This window comes from Desmodus rotundus, chromosome 5, assembly GCF_022682495.2.
Source record: "Desmodus rotundus isolate HL8 chromosome 5, HLdesRot8A.1, whole genome shotgun sequence".
Lineage (NCBI taxonomy): Eukaryota > Metazoa > Chordata > Mammalia > Chiroptera > Phyllostomidae > Desmodus > Desmodus rotundus.
The window spans coordinates 3,991,042-4,001,750 of record NC_071391.1 but is presented as its reverse complement, the minus strand read 5'-3'; the positions used below and the strand labels follow the sequence as shown (position 1 = coordinate 4,001,750).

The following is a 10,709-nucleotide window of genomic DNA, read 5'->3' as shown; positions in this document are numbered from 1 at the left end:
TATAAGTACCCCTTTTATTAGCACAAGACACCACCAAACCCAGGAGCCGCAGAGCCCGAGAATAAGTTAAGGCACAGAGCAGGCGAGGGGCACCTTTCCCAGGCCCAGGGAAAGGGCGCGCCCCAAACTTCCTGAGGAAACTCCGGATGGGGCCGGGGCCCTGAGGGTCCTGGAGGGACTCTTCCATCGAGATGAGGGTACAGGAGTAGTGCGGGCAGGCCGAGGAGCGCCCCCTGGGGACGAGAGGAGGCCACCAGGGACGGACGTGGATCCCTGCCATCCCTGGTCCCTCGGCGTCAGCGGGCGGCTCACTTCTCGAAGTAGGGCAGGTAGAAGAACTGGAAACCCCGGTGGCCCTTGACCGCGCAGTAGATGAAAATCACGTGGTAGACTGTGGGGCGGGGTCAGTCAGCACCAAAGCCCCGCCCCCCGCCCCCCTCCTCCCACCCGCCAGCATCCCTCGCACCTCCTGGGACCAACAACAGGAAGCCGGGCACGAAGAAGATGGCGCTGGAGACACCTTCGGGAGGAGAGGAGGGGCAGGGTCAGGACAGGGAGGCACCTTCGGCAGAGAAAGGGGGCCCTTTCTGGCAGGGAGGGTAGTGAGTAATAGGAGGGGGAGGGCTGGCCGAGAGGCCCCGGGCACCTAAGGGGAGTGAGCGCTGCCTGCGGAGGTGGGAGGGGGCGCTCACCTGGTGAGGGGGTCACCTCCAGTCCCACGCCGATCAGAATCAGCACTGCACACAAACGGAGCCGCAAGGGTGAGGGCGGGAGCAGGGGACAGGAGCGTGGCCCTCCAACCGCACTCCCCCCACACGTGGCTTAGGCTTGGGGAATGGCCTTACCCCGCCTGAGCTGAAGGTTCTCTGGGCAGAGACCCTCCCAGGTAAGCTCGCCAAGCTCTGTGTTTTCAGAGCAAGGTACCTGGCAGGCCCTGGGAAATGTCTGCAAAGAGAGACTTTTACCTGCTCCTTGGTGGCACCTGTCCGCCAATCAACAAGTGGAGTCCCTGCTCTCAAGGCCCTTCCCTAGAGACCCTGCAAGCTGCTGCCCGGCGACCTGCAGGGCAAGGGGCCCCACGGAGCCTGGGGCAGGGGCATCGCAGCCCAGCACAGAGCAGTGGCAGTAACACTTAGCGACCACTTACCGGGCGCTGCCAGACACTGGGCTCAGCGCATGACGTGCACGCCTTATTTAATCGTCACCTCGACAGAGCGAGACCCGCGTAATCCCCATTTCACAGAATATGAAACTGGGGCGCAGGAGGGAAAGGCACTTGGAAAGTGGAAGCAGTCTGACTCTACTGGCTTTGCGATGGACATCGTGCCGGCACAGAGGGGAGGTATTCCAGACATGGAACAGTCTGGAGACAATGAGGGGCTTTCTAGAAGCTTCCAGCTTTTGGTGAGATGGGAGAGACAAAAGCCCAGGCTTGAAAAGTTTGGCAGGGCCTGTGGGCCCGGTGGGGAGGGATGTAGACTTTGGCTGAGGACAAGAGGGTGCTGGGGGAGCTGGGGAGGTCACGGCTGGGTCAACGTTTCACACTCAGAGTCTGGGGTCCCCAGATAGAGGACAGGAGCGGGGAGGGGAGCAGAGGGCTCTGCGGCCAGGGCGGGCTGTAGCACGGAGGCTTGAGGGGCCACCATGAACTGTCTCGTGGTTTGTGCACCTCAAAAAGGGTATAATGGGGGCTGAACTCTCCCTGCACCCTGGCTCAGGACGGTGGGCTCTGCCCACTCAGAGTAGGCATCCTTTTTCTAATTCCTACAAAGGCCCTGTATGGGCGCATGGTGGCCCCCGGGCCGTCAATGTCATCGATGTGGGTGTAAATCCCAGCTCATCTACTTAGCCGTGACCTGAGGAAGTCCCTTCACTGGCCCGAGTGTGTGTCCTCATTTCCGGACTGGGATGGTGACTGTGCTCGCCCTGCTAGGTGCGGGGAGGGGATAAAGTGAGACGAGGCGGGTGGCCAGCGCCACCAGTGCCCTCTGTGCGGGTGCTGGGGAAACGGTAGCTCCCTCCCCCACGCGAAACCCCGACAGCTGAAGCAAGGACACTGCTCAGCTTTCTGGCCAGGGGACTTGACCTTCCTGGAGGAGGGAGGGCGGCTGCCACAGTGGGGGCTTCCTAAGGGTCCCTCTTGATCGCAACCCTAGACCCTTTCTGGGGACCCTGACTCCTCAGCCCCACAGAGCGAAAAGTGTGGGAGTCAGAAAACTGGCTGCGAGCTCTGCCTGCTCTGGGCCTCAGGGTCCCCATCTGAGCACGGGGGGCAGGTGAGAGGTCCTCGCCAGTCCTCAGGCTCCAGAGAAGGGGGAGTGACAGGTGCCCTGTGGTTTGGGCTGGCAGCCCTGGCCATGGCTCCGTGCAGCTGCCCGAGCACCGGCCCCACACACGGGTTCAGGGTCACGGCCCTACCTCTTCCCTGCTGTGTGACCTCTGTTGGGTGGGGAAAATAAGCCTGCCCTGCACCTGGTTTGAGGTAGACACAGAATAAGGGATTAAACAGGCTAAGTTTAAAAGAAAAAAGGTTTGGGGCACTGAACCAGTTTGCATTTTCAACAACGTCTGATTTCCTGGCCAAGTGGCCAGGAGGCTGGGCCTGCCCTTTTCAAAGTCCTCAGTTTCCTCACCTGTAAAATAGGGGTGGGGTGATGGCAGCCAGCCGCCTCCCCAGGATGCTGGGGGGCTCAGTGGGCCAAGGCAGATGCACAGCCTGCAGAGGAGGGGGACCCCTCCCAGGGGCTCTCAGGGACACTCACCCAGACCTAGCAGCAGCAGCAGGAAGGAGGCCAGCACTACCCTGCGATTCTTCTGGATCAAAGGGTGTTGAGTCCAGCTGGGTAGCAGGAGAGCAGGGTGGGTGTGAACGAGGCAACAGGAGGCCCACTCTCTCCCGTCCCCTCCCACCCAGGGGGCTGAGGGGAATAGCCAGGGCGGTCTGAATTGGGGCTCTGCCACAGGAGGCTCAAGGAGGGCAGGGTCTCACCTGCAGCAGGCGTTGTAGGAGCGCTGGGTGCTGTTGCTGATGGTGCTAAAGGACCACTGGGAGCTGCGGACAGATGTTCGGCCAGAATCCCTGCAGGGAAGGTGGCCCAGTGAGGGGGAAGGGGGAGGCAAGGAAGGGGTCCCTTTGGGACAGTAGTCATGATGATGTGGCAGGGGAGGGTGCTGGGACTAGGGCTGGGTGTTCCTGTAGAACGGGGCCCTGAGCAGGGGTGGGATGAAGAGGAATTCAAGGGCTGGAGGTTTCTGCAGGACTGGGGTGGAAGGCTGGGGATTCAAGCTAGGGATTCCTGCAGGACAAGTGACGTGAGAAGGTAGGGGCCAGACCAGGCTGGGATTTCTGCGGGGTAAAGAGCCTGGTAGGGGTGGGTGGGTGAGGCTGGGGCTAGGATAAGGTGACCCTGTAGGACAGGGGAAGCCAGGAGAGGAGTGGGGGTCAGGGTAGGGATCCTTGTAGGACAAAATGTGAGAGAGCTGAGTGAGGTGAGGTGAGAGACTGAACAGGAGCCAGAGGCACAGCAATAGGGGTCCGGGCTGGGTCCCCACCTGGCCCTGACCTGGTGCCGACTCCCCCATCTGGCTCCGGAGACTCCTGGGTTCCATCCTCATCGTTCTCCAGGTTCTATTCCAGAACACGGGGCTCAGGGGTTACTGGGCTCGGGTCCTTCCTCACTCCCCTTTCAGGGAGAGGAGGAAAGCAAGCCCACACAGCTGTCTGCCTGGCTGCTCGACAGCTCCTCACCTGGCCCCTCCCGCCTCACCGCAGAGCAGAACGGGCTTGATGATTCACAAATCGAAACCAGGTAGTAGGTAGGAGCTGGAGGCTTTGAGGGGCAGGAGCTGCAGGGGTTGAGGGCTCCCAGCTTGGGTCCTGGGCCCAGGAGATATCCCAGGTTTTGGAGTCAGGGTGGAGCTGTCAGTATGGTATTTCATTTCAGGGACCCCATTTGGAGGCTCTGGATTTGCGGGGGAGGAGGAGAAGGCCCACGGTTTCCAAGTTTGGGGCACAGAAATCTGGTCGAGGTCTTCAAGAAAAGGATAGAGTTGGTGGAGGTCATCTGGGAAAATGGGGATTTCCGGTTTGGTGGGAGTTAAGGGGTGGGCGAGGGTTCATCATGTGAGGGGGGCCCCCAGCTCTGGGGAAGAGGATGGAGTGGGGACTTCTAGAACAGAAGAGGGGGTGCAGGTTCCTGTTTGGTCATCTGGCCTGGGGCACGGGGGCTGCCCCTGAGAATGGACAAGGTCTGGTTCAGGTACAGAAGGGGTCCCCAGCCCCCCCTCCTAACATCTGAGGAAGGAGGGGTATAAGTGCCCAGGACGGGTGAGGACTCCAGCTGGGGTGGGAGACGAGCTCCCGGGTCCAGTCTCTGGGCTCTCAAGTGGTGGCTGGGGACCGAAATCAGAGCGGAGGGACTGGACAGGGCTCTCCATCAATGGCCACGTCGTGGGGCGGTCTCCCACTCCGGCTAGGGCCTCTAGACAGATTCTCCCTTGAGGTGGGGTTCTTCAGGGTCCGGCCTGGGGTCCCGCCCAACTCTTGAGGAGAGCCGGGCCCGTCACCTGGTAGCGCAGTCGGGACTGCTTGTCCTCGTCGGCCACCTCGAACCGCGCCCGGCGTTCGAAGTGCAGTGGCCCAAAGCGGGCGACCCCGCTGGACTCAGGCCCAGGGCCCGCGTCCTCCAGGGACAGCTCGAAGGCGTCATCGATGCTGAACTGGGACCGGGCGGCGCTCATCGCCCCCGCTTGGTCAGACGCCCCGCGCCGCGGCCATCCGCTCCCGCCTCTCCCGCTTCTCCGCGGCCCCGCCCCCGCACGCACGCCCCGCCTGGTGCGGTAGTCTGAGGAGCCCGACTGTCCGGCGTCCCGCCCGAGGCCCCGCCCTCACGTGACGGCCCCGCCCTTGCCCGCCCTCAGCAGACCAGAGCTGCCGAGCCCCGAGCTGACTAGTGGGCGGGGCATCCTCTGCTTCGGGCCGTGCTGGCTCCCCTCCTGCGCCGCCCAGCGGCGGCCTGCGTGAGCGACAACCCAAGCCGCGATCCGATGTACTCCCCAGGTGAGTGTGCCGACTTGGAGGGAAAGCCTGCGACGCTCTGTCTTATCGGCTGAGAGAGGGCCTTCTGCATCCCAGCCTGCTCCCCCAGTGTCGTGAGCGTTTGTTCGCGATATAGTGTTTCCTATCAGTCAGCCTTGCTCCTGCTCCGATTGTCTGATTCAAGCCTTAAGAACCGAAAGCGCAGACCCGCCTGTACCAACACCAGTCCTACAAGTGACACTGGCACTGAGAAATAACAGGAAGCCAACACAGGTGACTGTGCGGTTCACTCGGATTTTATTAATGCAGATTTAATCCAAATCCATACTAACTTAATAACGATATCAATCACTCAGAAACAATCAGTAATAACACCACATGAAAGAATGGGGAGATAAAGAACCCCAGTCCTAGAGTCTCAGTTTGCGGGTTGCGAAGCACCTTGCATGGTGCTCAAGGGAGCCGTCAGTCTTGCAAGGGAGAATCTCTGGAGCCAGGTGGGCAGCAGGGCAGATGAAGTCCTCTGGTGAAGTCCGGCTGGTGGCCAGTGCCAAGGGAGATCAGTGTGGCGTGGAGCAGCCCTCTGGTGTGTGGAGCTCGGCTGTCTCAGCAGTGGTGTGGAACCTGCCTCACTTACATCTTTGAGAGTGGTGTGCTCCACCCTTCTGCGTCTCTTGGTAAGTGTCTTGACTCCCCTGATGGCAAGTGGGGAGTTTCCCCAGGAGTCTACCTATGTGTGGTCCCACTCTGCAGACACGGCTGTTCTGATCACGTGTGCAGATAGCTTAGATGTGTCTCCTTGTCAGATGTGTCTGGTGTGATTTAGGTAGTTTCCCTCTTGAACCAAATTGTCACAGCTGACTGACAGCCATCTTGGTTGACAGGAGTGACTCCACTTTGTTTTATATAGTGTATGATATCTTGACCAGACCAGTGCCATTTAATTGGTCCTGCTCTCCACATCCAGTGCCAAGGAGACTCCAGGGCATTGTTTCCCTACTCACGAGGGCCCTGCATGGGAAGGGTATTCTCTCTCACCGCCTTGCAGCTGTGCAAACAGGCTCAGAGAGTTTATGTGGCTGCCACTCTCCTCCAATCCATTCTCCACTCAGTAGCCGAAGTGTTCTTTAAAAACACATCTGATCCTCTTCTCTGTGTATTATTCTTAAATAAAACTTTAGATATATGTATATACGTGTGTGTGTATATATGTGTGTGTGTGTATATATATATATATATATATATATATATATATATATATAGTCACTCCCATATAAACTGTCCCTTGGTTTCCCATTGTGCTTAGAATAATATCCAAACTCCTGACTAGGGCCCACAAAACTCTGAATACTCTGGTCTCTGCCTGCCTTTCCCTCATCAAGTGCCCCTCTGCTCCTCCTCACCCCCCTCAGCCATTCAGACAGGGCTGGATCCCCCCTCAGGGTCTGTGCACATGCTGTCACCTGTGCCTGGAAAGCACAGTTCACCTCTCGGGGAAGCTGTCACTGACTATACAATCTAAAGTCAGTTTTGTATCACACAGCACCTTAAATTACCTTTAGTTTTATTCACCACTGCGTCTACAGTGCCCAGAACAGTGTTTGGCATTAAGTAGATGCTCAAAAAAGATTTGTAGAAGAAATGAATGTGTGCTTTGTTAAAATCCCAAATGCTTGCTGATAACAAACAACTATGAACAACTGAACCTAAAAAAAACAAAAACAAAAAAACCCCCGAAAACAAAAACTAAGCAAACAACTAGAACAGGAACAGAATCACAGAAATGGAGATCACATGGAGGGTTTTCAGTGGGCAGGGGAGGGGAATAAGGGGGGGAGGAAGGTACAGGGAATGAGAAGCATAACTGGTAGGCATAAAATAGACCGGGAGAGGTTAAGAATGGTATAGGAAACAGAGAAGTCGGAGAACTTATATGTACAACCCATGGACATGAACTAAGGGGGAGAAAAGGGGGAGAAAAACTGGAGTGTTGGGGGTTGCAGGGCAGAGGGGGGATAAGGGGGGAAAATTGGGAAAACTGTAATAGCATAATCAATGAAATATATTTAAAAATAAAAATAAATAAAAATAAAATCTAAAAAACAAATCCCAACTGCTTGCAAGTGGAAAAACTGGGAGGTGAACGCAGGTCCACCTAGCTCCAGGAGTGCCCACTCTCCTCACCCGACCACCGCACTTCATTTTACGACCTCACGTAGGGAGCTGTGGCAATCATGCCTCTGTCTGCGACACATCATCGCCATGAGCAATTTCCCTCCTTCTCTCCCCATCTTCCCTCCTCCCCCTCCCTCCCATCAGCCCCACATCAGTGCGCTCAGCCAGCTTCCTTGAATCCTGCTGACTCTGTACTACACACGGCATTGGCTCCAATGTGGGTGTGTTCACAATTTACAAATGTGTAGTATAAAATACTCATTCTGTTGTGTACATTTGTACCTTTTGACACTCAATGCTAATGTTCTCCATGAGTATCATTAGTTGCTTCTACCCGGTGCATGCGGCATACCACGTTGAGCATCTAGCTCTTTCATTATCCGCCCCCTCCTCCCCAAGTGATGACACACACCGAGCTTGGCCTGCTGCCCCCATCACATCACATACATCACTGCTATGGACATCTTTGCACTGTCCCCTGATGGACTGGGGGAGAATTCTTCTTGAAGTAGGACTTCCAGGCCATAGGGTCCGTGCCCCCTTGACTTCGCAAAGTACTGCAGGTCCCTCCTGAGTGGTTGTGCGAGTTCACACATCCACCTTGAGGGCTCTGGTTTTCTCTTCGCACTTGGTATTCCAGCTTCCTTGTGTCTTGCCAGTCTGATGCGTGAAAAGTGGTCCCTCAGCTTCATGTGGGGTCTCTGATGACAGGTGGGTTTGCTCAGCTCTTCATGCCCCTGGCAGTCATGCATTTCCCTCTTCTGTCTGGTCATAGTCTGGTCATAGCTTTTGTCCTGTTCATTTGTTTTCTTCCTCCTGGGTTTCCAGTCTTTTTTCAGCCGATTTGAATGTCTGTACATTTCTAAGATTTAATCCCTTGCTGGGTTCTGATGTTGCACACGTCTCCTGTCTCTCTTTGTAGTCTTACCTTGTCCAAGGGGCCCTGAGTTAAAGAACCATCCTCATTTTTACGTCAAATCCATCAGGTTTGTGCATTTTGAGTCTTGTTTCAAGTGTTTCCTCACCCCGAAGTGATAAAGATATCCTCCAAGATCTTTTTTCTACCGCGGTTAGTTTTACTTGCTCTCTAGAAGAGTGTTGCAACAAGGCATTCACTGGCTTTGGAGCCAGACTGCCTGCTCTGGAATTCTAGTCCTCTCCTTATGAGCTTTGGGATCTTGACGGGCTGGGACTGGAGCAAGGGGAGTGAGGCACTCCCCTTGGGTGAAAAAATTTAAGGGGACACCCAAAACTTAATAAGAAAGATCAATACTATTTTAATGCATTATTTTTTTAAAGATTTTATTTATTTATTTTTAGAGACAGGGGAAGGGAGGGAGGGAGGGAGAGAAACATCACTGTGTGGTTGCCTCTCATGAACCCCCCACTGAGGACCTGGCCTGCAACCCAGGCATGTGCCCTGACTAGGTATCCAACTGGTGACCCTTTAGTTCACAAGCCGGCAGGCACTCAGTCCACTGAGCCACACCAGCCAGGGGTGTTTTCCATGTAGATATAATCACTCTCTTTTTTTTTTTTTCTTGGTTTATTGCTTTAGCCAGGACTATGCTAAGCAGCATCACGGACAGAGAGCATTCCTTGTCTTGTTCCTGGTCTTGAAGAGAATGTGAATACTTGTTCCATCATTCTTAATCACATATGGCTTTTATCACCCGAGAAAGTTCCTCTTTTTTCCTATGAGTTTTTATTATAAATAGTCATAGAACTCCATCACATTCTTTTTCTGCATTTTTGAGGTAGCTATGTGAGTTTTCTCCTTTTGTTCACTGATGTAATGAATTACACTAATAGATGTTTCTAATACTAAGCTGTTCTTACATTCTGGGAATGAGCCCAACTTGATCTTGATGCTTTTTTTAAAGAAGTTTTTAACTGTGGTAAAATACACGTAACATAACACTTACCATCTTTAACATTTTAACACAGCTCAGCAGTGTTAACTACGCTCGCGTTGTTGCACAACAAGTCTCCAGGACTTTTCATCTTGCAAAACTGAAACTCTACACCCTGCTCCTTAAACAACAGCTTTGCATTTCCGCCCACCCCAGCCAACCCCCCTTCAACTTCATCTCTCTGAATGTGACCACTGCAGGCGCCGTATATAAATGGAGTCATGTAGTACGTCTCTTTTTGCGAGAGGCATTCCCTTAGCTACTGATGCATTTTTTATATACACTAGTGGATTCAATCAGCTTCATATTCCATTAGAATTTTCATATCTATATTTACTAGTAAAATATTTCATGTATATATTTGAAGCTGGGAAGACAGGTATGTGTATCCGTCTCTGTGTATTTTAAATGTACACACATGGTTGTAATTGCAATGAAGGAGAAACACTGGAGGAAGAGGGAGAAAGCGGGGTGGCGGTAAGGAGAGACAGAGAAAGAGAAAGAAACACCAGTTTGCTGTTCCCCTTATTGATGCATTCATTGGCTGATTCTTGTATGTGCCCTGACAAGGGATCGAACCTGTAACCTCCGCATGCCTCTGCATATCAGGAGGATGCTCTAACCAACCGAGCTACCTGGATGGGGCCTACTTTTTGTGCCTTATGGTATATTTATTTGGTTCAGGAATCAAGATTAAAGTAGCCTTGTAAAATACATTGGTTGGCTTTCCTCTTTTCCTATTTTCTGGAACCATCAGTACAAGATAGAGACTACTTGTTGCTTCAAAATACGGTAGTACTGGCCAGTAAAATTTCCTGTGTTGGTTAAAAACAACAGCAACAACAATAAACAAAGCATGTTTCCCTTTCACCTCAGAGGTCCTGCCTGTCTCAGGGGACTTCTTGTGGGAAATGAACCAGTGTAAATAGCTGAAGCGCGCAGCACCTGGGTCACAGAGGACCCACAATAACCCTTCCCAGGTATGATGATGAGACGTAGACAATGCACAGGTCCCAGGACATCCTCTTGTGCGGTGACCTAAGCCTCTTATAGCTATTGTCCACAGCTAGCTTCCTGGGGCTGAGACAAACGTTGTTTTAGCCCCAAAGTACCTCGCTTCTATCATTCATGTATTCCCTTACATTTAATGGGCACCCTACTTTGTGCCGGACACGGGGGAGTCACAGTTCCCACAAGGATATGGAAACCCTCCTTTCCCTCTTATTCTGTTTTACTTTTAATTTTTGAAAGAGAAAAACAACTTCAGTATTTAAAATTCACGACTACTGTGCTTCTAGATATGCAAAAAGAAAAAGCTAGAGGGAATACACAAAAATACCTTTTGGGGGACGGCGTTACGATGAGCCTGGCCCGCTCTCCCCGCCCCGCCCGCGGCCTAGTCCCTATTCTCTTCCTCTAGGTCTGAAATGCTGTTAAACTATTTCTACAACTTTAAATGGAGTGGCACAAGGCCAAGTGAGAGGGCCGCAGTCCTAATCAATTCAAGGACGTGAATCCTAGGGACGCCCCTAAGGCGCCCCGCCCACAAACCCTGGCCCCGCCTCCGAGGCCGGCTCCGCCCC

General features: G+C 53.6%; 1 protein-coding gene across 2 annotated transcripts; it reads right to left on the bottom strand.

The window, feature by feature from the left end:
* Nucleotides 1-4,876, bottom strand: TMEM134 (transmembrane protein 134). Of its 2 annotated transcripts, none has more exons than XM_053925515.2 (7): nucleotides 4,567-4,876; nucleotides 3,564-3,628; nucleotides 2,990-3,079; nucleotides 2,763-2,839; nucleotides 693-737; nucleotides 467-520; nucleotides 1-356 (listed from the first exon to the last, which is right to left on the bottom strand). In XM_053925515.2, exons 1-7 carry the CDS (start codon nucleotides 4,738-4,740, stop codon nucleotides 67-69), a joined length of 795 nt encoding a protein of 264 aa, XP_053781490.1. In that variant the 5' UTR covers nucleotides 4,741-4,876; the 3' UTR covers nucleotides 1-66. The 2 variants fall into 2 exon arrangements, with proteins under 2 accessions (XP_053781490.1, XP_053781491.1); XM_053925516.2 differs by having other exon boundaries at nucleotides 178-391; nucleotides 4,567-4,871.
* Nucleotides 4,877-10,709: the final 5,833 nt, after the last annotated feature.